Source organism: Bos javanicus, chromosome 6 (genome assembly GCF_032452875.1).
Source record: "Bos javanicus breed banteng chromosome 6, ARS-OSU_banteng_1.0, whole genome shotgun sequence".
NCBI lineage: Eukaryota > Metazoa > Chordata > Mammalia > Artiodactyla > Bovidae > Bos > Bos javanicus.
In genome coordinates this window covers 58,445,619-58,468,263 of record NC_083873.1, presented here as the reverse complement: position 1 = coordinate 58,468,263, position 22,645 = coordinate 58,445,619, and the positions used below count along the sequence as shown (strand labels likewise).

Sequence of the window (22,645 nt, the reverse complement as noted above, 5' to 3'; positions counted from 1 at the left end):
CTAAGTGTATTAAACCCTGCAGTCTGGTAGAAACATCAGCTGCTTTGTTTCCACCGGGTAGAAATGAGGACATGGCCAGTACCTCTGATGTGGGTACCACGGCACCAAAGAGAGGCACAGGCCAGGGGCCGACAGTCAGGTGTCTGCACGCCTTTTGCGCAGAGGGGTGGGGTAGTGATGATTTGTATCAGGATGGCCCTCTTGGGACTGCTGACAGGGAACAGCTTGGCAAGGAACAGAGAGGAAATAATACGGAGCCTGAGCAGCTCATCGGGCCATAAGTGATTGTGACCTCAGCACAGAAACGAGGCTCTAAAAATGAGGTATTTTAATAACAGATTTTCTTTCACATTTAAGAAAACACAGTCATGAACATGCTACTTCCAACGACAGGACAGACATACCTTGCTTTCGCTTTCATTGGACAGAATTTCCAAGGCTTCCAGGTGTGACAAACCTTGATACTCATCGAACAGCATCCCATAGTGTGCGGTCCTCTCGGCTGTGAGCTGCTGCGCCAGCCTCTGCTTCTCCTTCTCTTTGGCCTCCCGTAACATCTGCACAAACACACATTTGTACACTAGATGTATGCTTAAAAGCCCCATTTACTGCAAGATGTAGGGGGAGATGAACACTGACTTGGTACTAGTGAAGAGTAGGTTTTAGTCACTTTGGAATTTCTGCAAAAACGACTTTTAAAAAAAAAAGGTAGGGGAGTTTTTATTTCTCTATTTTTTGACCACATCACACAGCTTGCAGAATCTTAGTTCCCTGACCAGGGACCAAACTCATTCTCCCTTCAATGGAAGCATGGAGCTCTAACCACTGTACTATCACATTCCCCTATAATGACTTTTTGGATTAATTTTTGAATTCTTCATGTTCATAGGTACACAACAAAACAAAGCAAAATTTCTACTCCCAGGAATAAGATTGAAAAGAAGGAAAGCAAAACAGTGGTTTCCACTGAAGTGTTTTCTGTGTGTGTGATTAATTTTATTTTTTTTAATGTCCAGATTTTCTATATGAGCAAATTTAATGTACACTGGAAAGCTCAATCTACTGTGACAGGATTCATTGCAACTTGTACACCTAGGCAGACTTCAAAGGAAAAATAAGTTGATCTGATTTAATTTGAATTATTTAAAAATTTTGTGTGTGTGGTTATTAAACATCTTCAATTAAAAAAATAATAAAACATAAGCTCATAGTATATTCCTCACCAGATACCTAATATAAATGTAAATATTAATATAAATAAATGTTAGCTTATCAATTCTTAGATTGGTTTTGAGAAAAATGACTGTGAACTGACTTCCTCTTCAGGTTGATCATTTTTCTCCAGTTATGTTTCTATTGATTAAATAATAAGACAGTAAACACAAGTTGACCAGTTACTCATAATTTCCTGCACTTCCTTTCCTTGACTCTAAGCACCGTTTATTTGATTCCTCATCAAGGTTACTGTGACATTGTTTATAGGGTTCTTTAATACCTGTGAAGAGCACCATAAATGCACTGGCCACTACAAGGCCACAAGAGAAAGATCATAAAAAACAAATTTTGGTTTTTATTAGGTGTCAATAAACCAATCAGCCTCATTCTCCTTTTCAGTTCCTGAGGTTGTTAGCCCAAAATCCAATAGGCTACAGAAAGAATTCACCCTCCTGTCTGTTTTCAAGACTGAATAAGTACAAGGTTTGAATTTTAAAACTTTCAAAACCACCTCTGGGAATTTTTAACACTTACACAAAAGCCAACTACCCTCACTGATCTCACTGGCTTGGTTGTGGTGAAGTAAAGTAACAAAGTGACACTGAAACTGCTTCCTGGTTGCCCTCTTTCCAGGCTTCCCAGGCGGTGCTAGTGGCCAAGCATCCACCTGCCAGTGCAGGAGACGCAGGAGACGTGGGTTCAATCCCCAGGTCAGGAAGATCCCCTGGAGAAGAAGATGGCAACCCACTCCAGTATTCTTGCCTGGGAAATCCCACAGACAGAGAGAGGAGTCTGGTGGGCTACAGTCCATGGTGTCACAAAGCGCTGGACGTGACTGAGCTGGTATTATTCTTTACCTTCTTTCTGGTCTACTTTTTCTTTCTTTTTTTAACAGCACTCATCATCTTCTAAAATATGAGATGATGTGTATTGTTTCTTTGTCCCTCCTCATTAGAACAAAATCTCCAATTTTAACCAGTGATGGTCTCAAATGCTTAGAACAGTGTATAGCACATGGTGGACATTCAAAATGCATTTGTGGAATGATTGAATGAATGAATAATTACTCTTTGGAAGGGGGCTGAAGGGGGTAATGTTGTGGCCATCCAGTGTAAACTGGCCATGTGAATCATAGGTGCAATGCTGAGATGTATCCTAGAGTGTTCCCTGGTGGCTCAGCTGGTAAAGAATCTGCCTGCAATGTGGGAGACCTAGGTTTGATCCCTGGGCTGGGAAGATCCCCTAGAGAAGAGAATGGCTACCTACTCCAGTATTCTGGCCTGGAGAATGCCATGGACTATATAGTCCATGGGTGGTAAAGGGTTGGACATGACTGAGTGACTTTCCCTTTCATTTTTAGATGTGTAATTACAAACAAATGCAGATGGCAAGTGTGTATTCTTGGGTGACACATTTCTATGAGCAGTGCTACTTACTTTTTCAATAAGTAAGTGCACTGGGGTTGCAAAGAGTCAGACACGACTGAGCGACTGAACTACACTGAAAGCAGAGGTGACAAAAAATTGTGATAGTGCCACAAAAACTATGGTAAATCTGGGAACTTGACCAGGTCCAGTTCTTCACTTTGCGGGAGTGTAAACTTAGGCCAAAAATTCACAAGACTTAGTTTCTGAACTTGGTCACATTTCCCTCCCACACTGTCTCCTTCCCGACTATAATCAAATTTATATATATGTATAAATTTATGTATACATATATAACATGTTTATATGTAAGTACAGATGTGTATATATAATATAATTATATACATTATATATATATACATTTTATTTCTATATATATATTGAATATATAAGGGTATCAATTTATACATATAGGGAAAGTGAAAGTCACTCAATCATGTCTGACTCTTTGCAACCCCATGGACTGTAGTCTACTAGGCTCCTCTGTTCATGGAATTTTCCAGGCAAGAATACTGGAGTACATAGCCATTTCCTTCTCCAGGGGATCTTCTTGACCCTGGGCTGCCCAGGAATGCTCACACTGTAGGAATGAAAGATAAACCCTTTCATTCTAAGCCACATTGATACCTGGGTTATTATTACTATTATTGGTTTTGTTTTATTTTGCATTTTTATAGCATCTGATGTTAATGGACTGATTAATACAAAATCTATTTTCTTCTTTAAAGATCAAGAGGTTAATGGTCTAGCTGACTCTGCCAAGTCTCTACCAGGACTATAATATCACAGTGGTTACATGTGGGTTATTATGGAAGTGTGTGTTAGTTGCTCAGTCATGTCTGACTCTTTGTGACCCCATGGTCTGTAGCCCACCAGGCTCCTCTGTTCATGGGATTCTCTAGGCAAAAAAATTGGAGTGGGTAGCCATTCCTTTCTCCAGGAGATCATCCTGATCCAGGGATTGAACCTGGGTCTCCTGCACTGCAGGCAGATTTCCTATCACCTGAGCCACCAGATAAGCCCCTACAGTGGAAGAGCCAAGAAGAAATCACCTAGAAATCAAATTTTTTAGAAGCTGCCACAGCTGATATCTCCTGTTTTCAGTGATATCTCCTTTGTGGCTTTCTAGCACTGAATCATGGGAAGACGTGTCTGTCCTGCCAGTGAAATTTATAAAATCCTGCATCTGCTGCTTTTGATTTTGGTAAGACATAGAGAGACCTGGTATGTCAGACTGTTAAGGGGGAAGAGGTATAGTATGAAGGAGCAAGTTCAATATTAGAGTTTTGTATTTGGAAAATAAGATAAATATTACTTTTAATTTAATTGACTACTGTAAGTAAAGCAAAACATAAATTAAATTCTTCATATCATACTTCTAAAGGAGGAAAACTTTACAGCTGGAAGTGTGACAGGAGAAGTCCAACCTTGCATATAGTAAGAGAAATGTAAACTAAGATTCCATTGAGATAGCATGTTTACCTATCATCGTGACACATAAAAAGACAATGATAAGAACTAACATTCTTGGGTGTGAACTATGAGTCAGGTTCTCTTCTAACTCATGTAATCCTCACAACAAAGCTGTTAATAGGCATTGATGGTCCCAGTGTGCAGAAGAGTAATCTGAAGCACAGAAGTCATCAGCTCAAGGTCAAGTCATCTGCTCAAGGTCATGGAGCTAGAACCTGGTAGAGCCAGAATATGATGGTACTGCAAACTGAATGTTTGTGTTTCCCCAAAATTCTTTTGTTGAAACATAATCCCTGGTGTGATGGTATTAGGAGGTGAGGCCTTCAGGAGGTGATTAGATCACAAGGGTGGACCCCTCATGAACAGGATTCAGGTCCTTATAAAAGAAACCCAGAGAGCTCCTCCACCTTCTTCCACCATGTGAAGAAGCTGGGAGAACATCAGTCTCTGAATCATAAAGCAGGCCCTTAACCAGATATTGAATCTGCTGCTGTTCTGACCTTCAACTTGCCAGACTCCAGAATTTTGAGAAATAAATGTTTGTTGTTTATAAACCCCTCAGCCTATGGTATTCTCCTATAGCAGCTGAATGGACTTAGACAAATGGTATCAATGGAATTATCTTTAAGAAATTATTAAGTATGTATAATTTATATTTAATAAAGCAAGATACAAAAGAGTTGGTTAGTGTGCTATCATTTGGTTGAAAAAATTTGTATGTATACATGTGCATATACATATATATATATATTTAGCTATATTTACCTATACAGCCATATCTATATCTAAACCTGTCTATATGTCTCTGATAGAATCTGTAAGAAGCTGTTAAGAATGGTTAACAATGATTGTATCCCATGAAGAGTGGCTGGGGAAAGTAGCATATTAAAATTTCCATTTTCACTCCCTGCTATTTCATGTTTTTGAATTTGACATGTGCTTTAAAATATCTATTAAAGAAGATAAATAAAATCTTATTTACTTTATTGACTGAAAGAACAAATCACAAAAGTACATAATCCCACCTGAGATAAAGAAACAGTTCTCTCCATGAGTGTCTTGGTCCGCTTAAAACCTGGGTCACTTTCTGCAAGGACATTCATGGTTTTCTTGCCAATGAATTCCAAAGCATCAAGACCACCAGTTAAGACGCTTTTACCCTGCCAGTGAGGTAATTGCATGAGATTAGGTTTTTACGTTTTGCTGTTTCAAGGCATTCAGCACCTCCTAGAATGAACTATCTTCAAATATTAAAAGCAATATGAAGTCACAATTTTTTCTCATCAGGAGATTTATCATTGATTTAATCCTATTTTCTTTTCCTTGGAAGAGCATATATCATATAATTTGTAGGACATACAATGTTATTTTTAAAAGGTGCTTAAGAAAACCAAAACATTTTAAGGATTAATTTTATTGGTGTGCATGAATAGGTTCGCTTCTAAGACAAAAAATTAATAGATGACCCAGTTCCCGATTTTGTTTGAAACAATTTTAACCCAAGTAACAGAATTATTTGGAGCAGTCTATAAAAATGTCAAATAGTCATGCTAATTTAGGGAATTCTTTAATCTAGGGCCCTAGAGTGTAGGACCCTCAGGCTGCTTCGATGGCTCTTGCATACTTTCAGAAACTAGCAATAACTGCCTATAATTAGTATATTCATGGAATAAGACAGGTTAATTTCTACATGCTTCTGGCTCTAGAAATTATTCTATTATATAGTTATCCTCTGCAAATCGCTTTGCCAGCCGGTTTCCCTTTTTAAAAAAAGAGTAAAACAACCAAGATTAACTTAGATAAACTGTACATAACAAATAGAACTGCATACATTTCTTTGCAACACCTTGTCTATACCCCAACTACACAACTACAATTACAATCTGCATATATCTGTGTTTTCTCACCTTACATGAGTTTGCATAAGTTATATTTTAATATTACTATTTTATTATTTATATACATTATCCATTTTTCAAAATTATCACTTCAATAGCAATATTCTATTTCACTGATTAATATACTTTATTAGTCATCTCTGTTTTGGACACTTAGACTTTGTTTTCAGATTTGGGAGCCAATCAATAATCACACTAGAAAACAATTTTTTAAATGCACATATTTTGGGAAGACTAGGAGATAATAGCAATTACACTTTGGCATAATTTAAAATTTATTTTCTCCTGACATCCTGAGGCTTACTTCAGTGGAGAATAAAACTGGAGGATGGAGGGACTTTGGCAGATTTGGTGGGGGGTGGGGTGCTGGAACTTGGAAAAAGGGAGAACTGGAAAGTTGGAGAGCACACGGAAAGGAATGTGAGGAAGCCGAGGACAGACTCAGAGGGCCTGGGTCGTAGCTCAGGGAGACCATGAATTCACTCCTTGTACCAGAGATAATGAAACCGTTCCACTCAACTCCCAGCTCTACAACCCTCTCTGCACGTCTGCCGTGGACATACTGAACTTGTACTCCCAAAATATATTAGCTGACTCCTAAAACATATTAGCTATCTGCTTCTCCCTGCTTAGTCTAGAGTACTTCAAGTAGCAAGGAGAGGAACAGCCATTTCCTATTTCTGGCAAGCCCTGACATGAAGTCTGAGTAAGACGCCTCCATATGTGTCCACAGTCCCCTCATCTCATATGCCTTTGCATCTGATAACTGTTGAGTTGCCTTCATCTTCCAGGATGTTATTATGCCCTCCTGTCTGTCAGCTTATGCCCAACATCTAGCATAGCTCTTGGTATATAATGAGAGCTAACTACCTTTTTTTAAAAAGTGAATGAATGAATAAATTGGAAATGAGCCATAGTTTATGAAAAATTAGCTGTTTGATTTTACAAAGCAGAAAGTAAATCTCTTCTTCTGATCCTGAAGACTAGTTAGCTGCTTCGTTTCAGCTGGGGTGTGTCCTTTTTTTCATTATTGATCAGTGTCTTGTCAGTAAAAAGCTTTTTAAGCTTCTGTAAGAGGAAGGGGCCAGGGAAGGAGCCTGCTATTCAAGGAAAGAGAGGAGTGGGAACTGGGAGGTAGGGATGGAGGAAGAATGTTGGTCTTATTATCTGGAAACACGTTAGAAACATCTTGGGGATGCTTCTGGTTCTTTACTGGTATGTGTATATACATACTTAGAATCACTTCATAATTTTTCAGATTGAAGGTTAAGAGACACAGAACATTTCGGAAAAACAACTGTCCCAGCTCTAAGAAAGAGCCCTCCCTCCCTGGTAAACAGAGACTGTCCTTGCAGCTTGTTGGAAAGGGCAGTGTTACATCAGACTGAAAAATATTCTTTCTAAGCAGCTCTTTTCTTTTAAACATAAAGTATATTTCTTTTTGTTCTTATCATCTTGGTTCCAAGGTTATGCCTACTCTGTAGGAGAAAGCATAACAAAACCATAATCAAAAGTTTTGAGCAAGGCCATCTTTTCTCTGATGTATCTAGGTCACTGGTAAATAGAAATATCAAAAGAAGGCACAGGCAGACCTCAGGGAAAACAGAGGAAGCAGCTAATGACTCACTGTGTTCTGAACGGCATTGGTAATGGCTGACAACATGCCCCGAGACCCCGAGGAAGGAGAAGTGGGTGGGCTTTCTGCGGGGCTCTGATCTGCGGCTGCATCGGCTACTAAAGAGAAAAACACCCTTTTAGAGTTTGTTTTGCTGATCTGAACTTGGAAATCTATATTTGTGCACATGGTGTAATATAGCCCAAGTCCAGAAACACCCAAATAAACGCACCACTCACTTTGAGAGACTTCATTTTCATCATGAGGTTGGGCCCCTTCGGAGGAGCCAGAGTTCACACTATGAATCCGGAGGGTGGCCCCTGCCTTTTCCTTCACTGCTGTCAATCCATGACCTGTCAGGAAAGAAAATACGACTCATAGATACAATAGAAGCCCACGGTCTGCAGGTTCCATAACTCATGTCCCAGAGCTCCTGTAAGCTGGAGGAGAATATCCCAGTTGTGGGAGAATGTGGTGGTTAACAGCATCGACTTTGCGAGCCCCCGGGCGTGGGCTCCAGTCTGAGCTCAGCTTCATGTCTGCCTAGCTGGGGGACTTTCGAGAAGTTCTCAACCTCTCTGTGACTCAGTTTCTCCACTACGCTGTTGTGAGGAGCAAATATGATAAACACATGTAAAGCGTTTATTTTTTCCTCTTATTTCTCACACTATCCAATGAGCAACCTGGGTTCCCAGCCCAAGATGTTATCTGTGAACGATATTCCTGTCTTACCCTCTTTCTTCTTTTCTAAGTCTCTCAGGGTGAGTATGCATCATTTATGTTTTGATTTTTTGCATGCCTATCCCATTGTGGGTGCTCAATTACCATTGAACTGAAATCAGTTGCGCCTTAACAAGCTCTTTCAAAGTGCTAGTCATCTGTTTAGTACAGCCTCTGTGTGTGACAGCCCGGTCTGGAGATATGTCCAGATCCAAAGGCAAGCCGGTGGGAAAACCAGGAAGGGCACACTACAGTTGCCCTGACATTTGTCTTTAGCAGTAAAACAGTCCAAACACAAGAATAGTCAGGATGAGGGGCACTGATCTTACTCCATCTTTGTGGGGACAATGCCTGTATTTCCTGGAGCTCAGCACAGTGGGTAATCAATAATGATTTAGTGAATACAGAGCTGACCTTCCCATCTACCCTCCCACTAATACACACACACACACACACACACACACACACACACACTGCTTGGCTTGATAGAAAAATAGTTTTGTCTACATTTTATTTTGGCACAATATTTTTTTTCTCTTTAGAGGATCCCATGATTCTCAAACCAAACAAACAAAAAAAACCCCGGATAGTCTAGTGATGTCTTAAGTGGCTATTTTGAGTTCTTGAAGGAGAAGCAGCCTGGGCTTCTATCGTCACAGCACTCACCTCCCCCTCAGGGCCTGGGGAGAAAATGGAAAATTTCACTCGGGACTTGGGCAACCTCAGGTTGTTGAAACCCAAGACAGCAGCAATAATAATACATGGGGTGGGGGCGGAAATCCCAAGTCACAACACGATTTGAGAGCCAAAGAGAACTGTCTAGTCATAGAGGACACTGTTGAAATGACTGACTGTCATCTCCTGAGTGAGAGAAAGATACGGATGAACCTCAAACCCAAAGAATCATATTTTATCAATTTTAACCTTATTTATAGAGGAATCTTAATCACAGCACTGAAAATTACCAAACTGATATAGGATTAATTATATCCACCTGGTATTATACACTACCTAGAAACCACTGAAACTTAGGAAACACTATTTACAATGCTTACAACATTAATTACGTACAGAAATATGTAACTATACTCGTGTAGATCATTAGACACAGTTTGAATTCATTATTGTTACTTTTTAAAAAGATGCACTATAACTGCCAAAACTAAGACTTGAATTGATTTCAATTAAAGCATTTCAGTGGAAACTTATTGGAGTTTCAGTAACACATTTAAGTTATGGGATATAATTTTGTTGTTGTTTTTAGTCATTAAGTCGTGTCTGACTCTTTGGAACCCTATGGAGTGTAGCCTGCTAGGTTCCTCTGTCCATGGGATTCTCCAGGCAATAATACTGGAGTGATTTGCCATGCCCTCCTCCAGGAGATATTCCCGACCCAGGGATCAAACCCACATCTCCTGCATTGGTGGGTGGATTTTTTAACCACTGAGCCACTTGGAAAGCCCACAGGATATAATTATCTAACATTTATATACTGAGACCATATTCCTTGACATCCTTTAAAAACATATATACATATATGTATGTATATAACACATATATATTCCAAAGGAAATAACATACATTCAAATCTCAATCCATGATTCTCATTTAGAATTCTGGGAGCTAAAACCAAGGAATAAATAAATTTCAGAAGGCTAGGAGGCAATTGCTACATCTTCTTTGTGGAAATCATTCAAGAGAGATGACTTCACATCCTTCCCCGAGATCATTTACAGTTTATGAACCTCACTGTGATTACCTTCTCTTTCACCTTCTCCACCTCTTGCAGGTTAGGACCATGTCTGATTCTTTTCCTGGGGAAGAACTACTTCTCACCGTCTCAGAACACAAACAATCATGGATATATATACACCACCTGCCTCTTTGTTTCAGCAAGGAAATACCATTCTATGTGCATAATAAGAATGTGTTTGTTGAACAGACATGACAATATGCTGCTACTTCAACCACACACGCACACACACACACACACACACACACGGAGCTCTATTTAGATGTAATCGATATATAGATTTGCACATACTTAAAAGTTCCTCCAATTATATTTTCTAACTAACAATTCTTTTTTTCTGAATTCTTTTGTTAGTAAAAGTACGTCTTTACAACATTCTACTAGAAATATAAATCTATGGTTTTTTATAGCTAAGGTTTAGGCTCTATGCCACACCCTACTTTGAAGAATAACTTCTAAAACTTTACTTAGTGTGACATCTAGTGCCCAGAACAAGGAATAAGATGGAGTCATTGTTGCCTTTTAACAGAGTAATTATTCTCAAAGATACTGATTTGGGTCTATCAATAACAGAGAAAAACAACCAGCATGAGTAATAGTCTAGGGTATAGCTCATGAATTCTTCACATGACATCATGAACCCCCCAGAAGTGAACCCGTCCAAATTCCATGATTCAAAAGATGAATATCCTCTACCCTTTGACTTACTGCAGTAAAAAGAAGGTGCATAAAGCAAAAATGGTAAGATAATAATGCTGTGATACTGCATCATTAGAAACAAATGCTAAATGATTGTCTGGTATTTAACTTATAATCTATACTCTAGTGGAAAAAGCCCTAAACGTAGGAGTCAGGAGTCTTGTGGAGGAATTTTGGTTCCATCAGTTATCAGCCATGTGGACTTGGTGACTTTGCTGAGTCTCTGCTGCTGCATCTTTTCTGAAAGGAGGATGATATCATCTACCTCCCAGGGTTTTGTTAGGTTACTGAGGAGAAATATGTGAAACCCTGGGTACTGGGTCAACATTATTGAGCACAACGTCCCAGGCACCGGAACCTATTTTCAGTATAGTAAATTGTCTCATATAATCTTTTCATGATAAAGTAAGAAATATTATTCTACTCATTTCATGATTGAGGAAACTGATACCTGGTGACGTGGAAACACTTGCCTAAGATCCCAAAGCCAAGAAGTGGCAGAGGCAGGATCTGAGCCCAATCTTTCTGACTTTAACTCTCACATGCTCCATCACAATGTTATATTAATAAAGTCTTACATGCTATTTGTAGTTGATTAAATGTCATTTTAGTCCAATTTCTATAAGTCCTTGCAAATCAGACACTTACTCAGGAGCTTCCTCATTCTTAAAACATTGCATGTGTTAGTCGCTCAGTCGTGTCCAACTCTTTGTGACCCTATGGACTGTAGCCTGCCAGGCTCCTCTGTCCATGGGATTTTCCAGGCAAGAATACTGGAGTGAAAGGCCATTCCCTTCTCCAGGGGGGTCTTCCTGACCCAGGGATCAAACCCAGGTCTCCTGCATTGTGGGCAGATTCTTTACCATCTGAGCCACCAGGGAAGCCCACTAGAACATTGGTTTACACTAAAATTAGCTTGAGTTATTTTACTTTGACCAAAGAGCAAAGTGAAGGTCACCCAGCAGTGACACCTTCCTCTAACCCTGCCCTGCCCAGCCACGCCTTGGGGTGATACAGCTTGATGCTTTTAGGATCATCTCTGTGCTGTTCAGGCATGGATCCCAAGACACTGTGTGGTGTTGTCTTCCACCTTCAGTTTAATTTTATTCTCAAAAATTTTTACCAGTCTCGCTTCTTATGATTTCCACCAAGATCAAAACCCCTTTGAAGAGAAGTTTCCCCTTTTTCTGGAGAATGAAAATAATTTGTTGTTGGTGGGAGGGTCTCTCTGACCAAGTGGTAAGTTAGGGGAGCAACAGCAGTTTCATGCCAGCACCCTGGATGACTGGGTGGCCCTGAGAGTACTTCTACTGGTCCCACATGATAAAGGGTCCCCAGCGAGGGCAGCAGCTAACTTGTTCAGAAGGCTCTCGCCTTTTAGATTGCTTTAATTTTAACATAACATTTCCTTCTTTTTCATTTCATTTCTTTTTCTTTTAAAAGATGAATGCATAAAAAAACTATTTAAAAAATGCCATAATCTCATTTCTTTAAGATTTCTGGTTGATTTTAAAAAAATAGATACTTATAATGTTAGCAAAATCAGATTATAAAAACACAGACAATAGAAGGTGGGCTAGCCTCTTTTTCCCTAGACAACATCCACTGACCTAACAGGTAATAGAGTCTATGAACTTACAAATGCCTATGAAATGATTTTGGAGGAGGGCATGGCAACCCACTCCAGTATTCTTGCCTGAAGAATCCCACAGACAGAGGAGCCTGGTGGGCTTTAGACCATAGCGTTGCAAAGAGTCAGACGTGACTGAAGCAACTTAACACACATGAAACAATTTAAGACCTGAAAAAGTATTGGTTCTAAAAGACAATGAAGAAAGTTTATAAATTAAAAATTAAATAATGTTTACTTACATGTATTAAAAAATAGAATATTAGTCAACTGGTCAACTACAGTTCAAGTAAATTTAACTCTTCCATAGTTATATATACATTATATATTTAATGAAGGGTGTGGATGTGTTTTATTATACTTATTGTGATATGTGAGGGACTTCCAAGGAGGAGTGCCAGGGGCTCTTAAAAGACTTAAAGTAAGTGGCCCTGTCTTCCTTAACCTTACCCAAGACCCTGTTCCCTTTTAAAGATAACAAGTCCAATTTGTTTTTTGTTGATTCCTTTCAGCAACAAGGTTTTAAAAGCACATTCTTATATATAAGTGTTCCAGACCTGGCTTCACCATAGACACTGGGGTCTCAGCTCAGCAGATGGTGGTGGAGGCTGTGTGTGCTGCTGGGATTCTGGTGTTTGTTCTCCCGTGCTGATGGCCCTTGGCTCAACACCTTGCTTTGCAATGCCCTTCGCCAAAGGGAACTGGCTCCCTCAAGACTACACTATAGGGACTGGTCAGTGAGGGAGCTGGTGATATAAAATCCTGGCCCTGTGACATCTCTGAAGAGTCACCCCAACCCCTAAGCTTCCTATGGGATGGGCTGCAACTGCATCATTGTTCATCTTCTCCCGAAGCCCTGTTCTTCTTCATTTTTTTTTAAAAAAAGAACCGTTTTCTTTTATTTTTAGTTGTGCTGGGTCTTCGTTGCTGCAAGGGCTTTTCTCTAGTTGCGGCAAGTGGGACCTGCTCTCTAGTTGCAGTGCTCAGGCTTCTCATTGTGGTGGCTCCTCTCATGGCGGAGCATGGGCTCTGGGGCACACAGGCTCAGTAGCTGTGGCTTGCGGGCTCTGGGGCACAAGCTCAACAGTTGCGGCGCACAGGTTTGGTTGCTCCATGGCATGTAGGATCTTCCCAGATCAGGGATCGAACTCTTGTCTCCTGCATTGGCAGGAGCCACCAGGGAAGCCCCCAAAGCCCAGTTCTGCTTTCCCAGTCCTTCACTGTCTTTGCAAGGCTTGCTCCTGAGAGCCCTTCCCAGTAAAACTCCAGTAAACTCATTCTTGCCTCAGTCTCTCCCCTGAGCATCCAACCGGGGACACTGACCTATCTCATTCTCTTTAATGGTTATGTAGAACATTTCACAGAATTACTCTGTCATGTGTCACATTCTGTATGGATGGATACACGAGTAGCTTCTGGTTTTTCTTATATTCTTGATGAACTCCCTTACTTCTTTCAGGTCTTCGCTCAAATATCACCTCATTAAGATCTACCCCTCACCACTCTTTAACCTGTACTCCTGACTTTATATTTTTCAAAGACTTCCCACTCTATAACCCTCTATATAATTTTCCTACTCAGCATGTGCATTGCTTATTGTCCACATCCTTCCACTAGTCTGTAAGCTCTACTACAGGGTCTTCTCTTACTTGCTCACTATTTCATCTCAAGTGTCTAGAATAGTGCCTTGCATGGTAACTATTTGATGCGTATATTCCATATTGAACATCTTTACACATTTATCTTAATAAACTTTTGTAAAGAGTCAACACTGGGGCTGCTGGATAGACGGCTCATGAATTTAGGATTTCATCGGTAGTACTAACTGCTCTTCTGAGGGTTACACCAATTTCTACTCTTCTTCAGGTGAATTTTGGAAATAGAACAATTTAAAAGTATTGACTGCCTTTCAGACTCTACTATCAATGAATTCAAGATATTATAAAAAGTTGTGAGAAGTAGCTGTTTAGAAAAACACACAGATGGTGTTGCTGCACTCAACATGAAGCAAACTTCATGACAGTAAACTTCATGGCAGAAAAAGTGGAGCCCGTCAACCTTCCTTTCGGGAAAGTCTTCTCTCTCCATTATGCTGGTTGATGTCCAGTCTGTAATCATGTACTCACTTCTCTTTGGGATCAAAATCTACAAAAAGAGTTTCTGAACTCACAGTGTTTGCTTTGCCACCACACAGGAATTCATTAATCCCTGGGCCCTATTCATAGTTTGAAAGGACTGTGAACAAACTCCAAGCATTAATCCTATGATCTTTTGTACTGATATTTGAGAATTGTCACATCATCAGCAATATCACCTTTAAAACAAATCCATGTGATACCGAGAGTGAAATACCTGGCAAAGGGTTCTTACTGTAGCGTCATTCTGACAAGTTTGCCGTTCTCTGTGATAAACACTGTCATTACTTCTGACAGTGCTGGTAGAAGGTGTTCATTAAAACGTGCAGAAGGAAAACGCCACGTAACTCACGAGTGGATAGGGAAGGAGAACAATGATAACTTTGAAAAGGTAAACATACAGATCAGCTCTCCCTTGCCCTTCTCAGGTACCCTAGCATAAAGGTGTTGAGATTCATAAAACTGTCAAAACTAGAATTTTAAATGAACAGGTCGGCCTTTTGTAGTATCTGGAAATAAGTTGCTCTATTCTACTACAGAATTTTTACCTTGGCATATTTGTATATGTCTCAGCATTGTCGACTTTCATTTGGTTACTAGTCTATCACTTAGCAATATATTCTACACATAAATCAAGTCTCTACGGTGCTTGTGGAAAATCACATCTGTTTCTCACAATAGTACTTTGAAATTATCATAAAATCTTTTTCTTCTTTTTTTTTTCTTACATTTTCCTTCTGCCTCTGTTTTCTGCCTGAATCTTAAATAATAACCATTTTCATTGCATTTTATGAACTCACCCAAAGGCATGGGTGGCAGCTGACCAAGTCTTCTTCGAATGTGATTAACAGTGTGGCTGTAAATGAAGCCAACACAGGAGTTACGGCCTCTCCAGAAACAACTGTTGGCTGAGAGATGTCTGATTTTATATAAGCATTGGGAAGGTTGCTTTTTCATTTCCTCGTAATCTTGGGGGTCAAAGTAGTGAGTCAGAAGATAAAATATAAAAATACAGTGTAGAAAAAGTCAATTTTCTCTATTTTTCTACTCAGCACAGTGGTTACAAATATCTTTCTCTTGTTACATAGAACCATAGTCTATGGAATCATTATATTTCACAAGTTGGAGGGAATCTTAGAATTTCTCAAGTCGTTTCACACATACTTTTCCAAGTAAGGAAGCTGAGCCTATAGAGGCTCAATGCATAGTGAAGCTAGTTAGTGACACTTCTTTGTGATCACAGGTTAGTGGCAGTCGGGATCAGGGCTCTCAGGTTTTATGAGTCCTGATACAATGAATTTTCCAAGAGAGAACCACCTCTAAATCTTTCCATTCTTTAATTACTCTCTTGCCAACTCTTAAACAGCTCCAACAATTGTGCCTGCAGTTTTTCAACAACTGTAACAGTACTGGTTTCTATTTGTAATGCTCAATCGACAGCTCTGAATTTCATTAGGGACTTTGTGTCTTGTACAGTTTTAGCTGCTACTGGAATTACCCTGAGGGTAACATGAGGTTTCTGAGTAGCAATCAATTGCAATAGAAGGTGTGGTTATTTTCTTCCTTTATTTTCCACAGGCAATTTATAAACCTTCAAGAGCTTGTCGGCTATTTCGAGTGCTCTGTTTTCCAGTAAGTTTCTTTGCCCTGTGATAATAAACTTAATGCTGCAAAGCCCGTTATTGCGTGTGCATAACGGAAGGCCTGCCTCACTTGCCTGTCTTAATCCAAAGGTTGCAGCTCAAGATAGACCATGATTTAGGACGGTGTCGATAAATTCCTCAAGCTTCTGTAAGAAGGTGGTTGAATCCTATTCTCACCAACCCTCTGTTCCAGGCTGTGAGCCTGACTGACACTTCTCCACTTGTGGGACACATGACCCCTGTTACCTTTGGGAGTCAAATCACCAATCACCTCCACTGCTTATTTCCAGCCTTGGAACCTATGACTTCAGCCTTCCCTCATGCTACAAGTTTTAGTTCTCCACCAGGTCCACAGAAATACTTATCTTAAAGTATGCATTGCTATCATTTTAGCCACTATTACTTTGTAAAGTTACAGTCCATCTTAATCAGAAATCCCCCAAACACACCTTGTGAATGGTATTCAACTATCTTGCTACTGCATTCATTCAGGTTGTGATGACCAGTGATGATGAACACAGTCTCTACTTCTCTAAAGATGGCTCCAGTTTGTCCAATGGGACTCTTAGAGTGAGTATTGATATTTCAAAATTTATTTGCTCTCCCTCATATGCCCTTTGGTTGTTGTGGGTACAACCAAGAGGGAAATGCCAAGATTAAAATGCTTTTCAAAATTCTAGCATGTAGCTAGAGCCATTAAAAAATATTAAGATTCTGGAATTGGTGGTGTAACTGTTGAGAATTTCAACCAGAAAAGGGAGGTGTGGTAGGTAGAACTGAGAGATCACTCCCAAGATTCTCACCCCGGACATATATATCCATGTCTCCCCACCTCCACCAATTTGAGGGTGGCTGTTGTTGTTCAGTCACTAAGTCATATCTGATTCTTTGCAACCCCATGAACTCTAGGCTCCTTGTCCTCCACTATCTCCCAGAGTTTTCTCAAATTCATGTCCACTGAGTCAGTGATACCATCCAACCATCTCATCCTCTGCCACCCCCTTCTCCTTTTGCCTTCAATCTCTCCCAGCATCAGGGTCTTTTCCAATGAATCGGCTCTTTGCATCAGGAAGCCAAAATATTAGAGCTTCAGCTTCAGCACTGGTCCTTTAAATTAATATTCAGGGTTGATTTCCTTTATGATTGACTGGTTTGATTTTGCTGTCCAAGGGACTCTCAAGAGTCTTCTCCAGCACAATTTGAAAGCATTAGTTCTTCAGCACTCAGTCTTCTTTATGATCCAACTCTCCCATTAGAAAAGGAAATTGCAACCCACTCCAGTATTCTTGCCTGGAGAATCCCATGGACAGAGGAGCCTGGTGGGCTACAGTCCATACGGTCACAAAGAATTGGACACAACTGAAGCAACTTAGCATTAGCACTCGAAAAATTATAGCTTTGAGTATACTGACCTTCATTGGCAAAGTGATATCTCCACTTTTTAATATGCTGTCTAGGTTTCTCGTAGTTTTCCTTCTAGGGAACAAGAGTCTTTTAATTTGAGAGTGAACAGGATTGTGAATATGATGGGATTCACTCCCATAATTCAGTTCAATTCAGTCGCTCAGTCGTGTCCGACTCTTTGTGACCCCCATGGGCTGCCAATGCAGTAGCTGCAGGAGATGTCAGTTCAATCCCTGGGTCAGGAAGTTCTGGACACCATTATAACTGGAAGCACCCAAAACATTATACTGTTTTATGACATAAAGCATGAAGAGAGTGGTATAACTTGGTGATCAAGTAATATACTGTTCCATGACATCACAATTTCAAAAACTTTTAGACTCCACATTTTTAGTTTTGGTTCAAAAGCATGCCAGTCCTGAGTACTGTCAGTGGCAAGATCCATTTGGGAGTCACTGAAAGCTCAAACATTTTCCCTAGAAAGCAAGATGCTTGCAGTGCCCGTCCTCACTCTAATAAGAGACTCTGCCCTGTTCAGAAAACAAAACAGGCTCCTCTACTTTAATCTGACTAATTTTTTCCATCTGCATATGTATCGGGTTGGTCAAAAAGTTCATTTGTGTCTTTGGCCAACCCAAAGTATCCACGGTATACCTGGCCCTTCAATTAGCAAAAGAAAAAAAAAAATCTGCTTTTCAGGCTCTCAGAAGACAGCAATGTTTATTTGATCACCATCTACTCCTTGCCACAGCTCTCCTGATACTTGACAGGCATGGAATTAGGAGAATGCAATGAATCCATTCTTCCAGGCATCTAAATTCTATCAAATTAGATACCTGCCCCTTCAACTGTCTATGACCACGGTTCATTGGAGTAGGGCCAGAGACTACTGATTTAGGAGTAACAGTGAATTGGACCAATTCATGGCCTATCACAAGATCCTCATGCCACAGACTATATGAGGACACCTGAGTCAGATGATCTGCAAGCGGTGTTACCTGTGGCTTCCTATGTTCTGCCTGTCAGTCTCCACCCTCAAGATGAAATGTCAAGGCTAGGTCATCTTAGACAATGTTTATGCCATGTCTTCAGTGTTCATGAAGAGTATACATGAGAAATGGTCACATGAAGAATAACTGTGACAAATCTTCACTGATGAGGACACAGTCATTATGTTTTCTCTTAGTATAAGAGCCAGTGCAGGACATTTCTTCAAAAATTTCATACAAAGAAAATAAAGTTATGTAAATATACTGTCTTGTTTTATCATTCAATGAGAAAGACACTCTACTGGCAGCCAAAATAAAGTTATCTAAATAAGCTGTGCCGTGCTGTGCTGAGTCGCTCGTCATATCCAACTCTTTGCAACCCCATGGACTGTAGCCCACGAGGCTCCTCTGTCCATGGGGATTCTCCAGGCAAGAATACTAGAGTGTGTTGCCATGCCCTCCTCCAGGGGAATCTTCCCAACACAGGGTTTGAACCCAGGTTTCCTGCATTGCAGGTGGACTCGTTACCATCTGAGCCACCAGGGAAGCACAAGAATACTGGAGTGGATAGCCTGTCTTTTCTACTGGGGGAATTCCCTGACCTAGGAGTTGAACTGGGGTCTCCTGCATTGCAGCAGATTCTTTACCAGCTGAGTTACCTGGGAAGCCCCTAAATAAGGTAAGTCTTGTTTTATTATTCAGTGAGAAAGATAATCTACTGGCAGGCAAGAATCTCAGAGTTAAGGTCAATGTTCAATTATAGTAACTCTATTAGCCTTGATAAGTATCTTCTTCCTACCTGAATCTTTTCTATTTGTATTTCAATATGCTGTGATGAATGCCTTTTTAGAGAGTAGCCTATTTGTATATTTTAAAATGTTCAAGTGGATGATAAACAAAGCTTTAAGAATATATTATAAAAGCCCAAATCTTATATTCTAAGATGCAATATAATAAAATGGTTAAAAGCCATACTGCAAGGTTCAAAGCCCAATTCAGCTACTCTTGATTTTGGGTAAAGTTTAACCTCTCTGTGATTCAGCTTCCTTATCTCTAAAATGGAGGAAATAAGAGTACCTCCTAATAGGGTTATTTTGAAGAATAAATGTATCAATATACAGGAAGCACTTGGTAAACACTAAAAACAATTTTCTCTTATTATCTCGTGTGTGTGTGTGTGTGTGTGTGCGCGCTTAGTCCCTCAGTTATGTCCATCTCTCTGCAGCCTGCCAAGCTCCTCTGTCCATAGAATTTTCCAGGCAAGAATACAGGAGTGGGTTGCCATTTCCTCCTCCAGGGCATCTTCCCAACACAGGAATTGAACCCACGTCTCCTGTGTCTCCTGAATTGGCAGGCGGATTCTTTATCACTGCACCACTTGGGAATCCCAAATATCTCATGAGGTAATGTTAAACTCTATCAGTACATGGTATGATCAAAACGTCATATCCTATTTGGCCCCTGAACTTTATCCATTCAAATGCAATGTATAATGCTTACCCACTGTGGCAGATGCTGACGAGAGCAGAGATTTGCCCCAGGAGCCCCAGCCTGCCCATCCCCCTCCACGTGGAGAGGAATCCAAAGCCTGTAAAAAACCAGATTAGCCACAAGGTCAGCAATTCGTTTATCCCTAGATGGGAAAATATCCATTCGTTTGAAACACAGAGAAGGTTAAACAAATCACCAACAGCCATATCTCACTGGATTATAGTTTATAAGGACCATAAAAGAATATACCAATCCATGCTGCAATGTGTACTTTGGAATCAAACTGATGTCTAGTGGTGTTGGCATCTGAGGGCTTAAAGTGAGAAGGGAATTTGATGTCAACCAAGACCCATATCTCCCATTATCTGGAAGACAGTGACAGGGCTGTGGAGGGGAGGGGAAGATTTAATACCTTTGGGCACAGAGTGACTTGAAAAACTCCAAAACAACTTTGACTCATGCAATTTTTTCCCCAGAACTAGAAAAAAAATGTACTCTTCAAGGCAGATAGAGTTAACTTTCAAATCTCTAGGGTGGTAGGAGGAGCTTTGGCATGGATGGTAGCAGGCAAGCTGTCTACAAAAGCATCAGTAAACTTGAAGATGGGGAGCAGCAACAGGAAGCCTTTTGGGGTAGACAAATTTCAAGGGGTCCACCCCACTCACAGTGACCCCTGGAACTGTATCTCTCACTGTCGGTGGGCACAGTTGATTCAAATTCTTTTTCCTACGTATTTGGATTGGGACACAGATTCTTGTTCAGCTTGAATAGAAGATCCACTATGCAGACCAAGAATTAAGAGAAAGCAGAGTGAGCAAAATGAAGGAGATAAGCTCAGGGAAGCTGTCTGGATTCCAGGTAGTTTCTCAACCCCTGGTTCCTGTCTCTCTTCAAAGCTCTTCGGCTTTCCTACCTTTGGGTTCTATGTGATTCCAGCGCAGTATTTCTCTCTTTCTCTCAATATTTTTGTTCACTGATATATCCACAGAGCATAGAAGAGTTCATGGTGTATAATGAGTGCTTATTTATTTATTCAACAGCTAAATTTAGCTGTTGAATAAATGACTGAAATTCATCGATTTTCTCAGGTGTGCAATAGTTTCTGTAACTTGTGACCAATGCATCCTGACTCAAAAAAAAAAAAAAAAAGAACCACCCCTCTCCCTTAATATCCAGGAATACATTTTACAAAATGAGGCAAAAATACATTAGGTGGTAGAGAATTACAGCGATTTCATTCCAAGAAAAGAAAGGAAGAAGTTAAGGAGGAAGTGAAAAATTCCTACAGAGTTTGTAGATTCTATAACTTTTGACCCAAGGCTGGTCCATCATCCTCCCCAACTACCTTCCCCCTGCAGTCTTCCACCCTTTCAGATAAGAGCAGCCATGTGAAACAGCTTTGACCAATGAGATATAAATGAGAAAGGGTTCACTGTCATGATAAATTATACAGTTACAGCTGGTGGCAACTCTCCCCTCTCCTTTTATCCTGCCCTGAACGTGAACCCGGTGCTCGAAACTGAAGCAGCCATTTTTGCTGCCTTAAGGGACAGGCCAGGGAATCACACTAGCTCTGGCCCTGGTGGGCTACCAAACAAATATGAGTTATTGCCTATCTCCATTCTGTTAAATGAGAAATAAAAAAAGAAATCACTATTTTGTAAGCCATTATATGTTAAATTTTAGTTGAGCTTTCCTGATGGCTCAGATGGAAAAGAATCTGCCTGCAATGCAGATTCAATCCCAAATGCTATTCCTAACTGATTCACTTAATTAATATCAAACACCATCCATCAGTGTAGACTACTGGTTAAATGTAAACATTATGGAATTAAATTGCTTGGGTTTGACTCTAGGCTCTACCATTTTGGACAAGTTAATTACTCAAGTCTTTTAAAGTCATTATCAACATTACAAAATACAGCCATGAGTATAAGAACTAATAACCTCACAGGTTTATTGTGAAAATTAAAATAATTCACATAAAGCTGTGAGCATAGTGCTAACACATAATAAATACTCTAGAAATGTTAACTGTTAATAATAAGAATAATTAACTACAGTTTTAACACTAAGAAGCAAAAAGCTATGAAAGTTGGCTGACATTTTTTTTTCTGTTTGGAAACAATGAGAAGCTTGTTAACGTGAATGGAAATACTCAAGATTCATGACAGTCTGCTTTCATTTTTGGAGTCTACATTGATTTACTTCACTTGAGCAATGAAGCCAGTGGCAATTTTATACCATGATGAAGACAGATGTAAGTTGGTGATTAATATAATTCTTTCATGGGATAAATCACTACCTATGTGATTAGGGAAAGTTAATACACTTAGGGGTGACAGCTTCTGACTCAAATTTACAATACTTAATATGCTCTGACAGCTGGTAATTGACTAGCAAATGGAAATAAATGTTAAATGAGTCTAGAACTTTTTGCAGTATAAGTGACTACTTCAATTGCTTTATTAATAAAGCTTCTTTGACATTGAGCTGTGACTTCTTGATCAGCTACAAAGAATGGCAAATACTCAAATAACAAAATGTGTACATTTA

At 39.9% G+C, this 22,645-nt stretch overlaps 1 protein-coding gene and 1 long non-coding RNA gene across 10 annotated transcripts in view; one reads left to right on the top strand and one right to left on the bottom strand.

The window, feature by feature from the left end:
• The window catches only part of FAM114A1 (family with sequence similarity 114 member A1), a 66,621-nt gene that overhangs the window by 25,912 nt on the left and 18,064 nt on the right, over nt 1–22,645 (bottom strand). For 5 of the 7 annotated variants that reach the window (XM_061419923.1, XM_061419928.1, XM_061419926.1 and 2 more), the window contains 5 exons: nt 20,099–20,186; nt 7,865–7,978; nt 7,638–7,744; nt 5,138–5,272; nt 405–557 (listed from right to left, as the gene is read on the bottom strand). In XM_061419923.1, the coding sequence (XP_061275907.1) occupies nt 405–557; nt 5,138–5,272; nt 7,638–7,744; nt 7,865–7,978; nt 20,099–20,186 (597 nt within the window). Of the gene's footprint in view, nt 1–404; nt 558–5,137; nt 5,273–7,637; nt 7,745–7,864; nt 7,979–20,098; nt 20,187–22,645 lie in introns of those variants that run through there. The other 2 variants (XM_061419924.1, XM_061419930.1) reach the window with 2 other exon arrangements.
• On the top strand, nt 12,558–20,103 carry LOC133249461 (uncharacterized). 3 transcript variants are annotated; one of them, XR_009736972.1, is made up of 4 exons: nt 12,558–16,194; nt 16,698–16,775; nt 19,114–19,277; nt 19,824–20,103. It is a non-coding gene; the product is annotated as an uncharacterized LOC133249461 (long non-coding RNA). The 3 variants fall into 3 exon arrangements; XR_009736970.1 differs by having other exon boundaries at nt 16,698–19,277; XR_009736971.1 differs by having other exon boundaries at nt 12,558–16,775.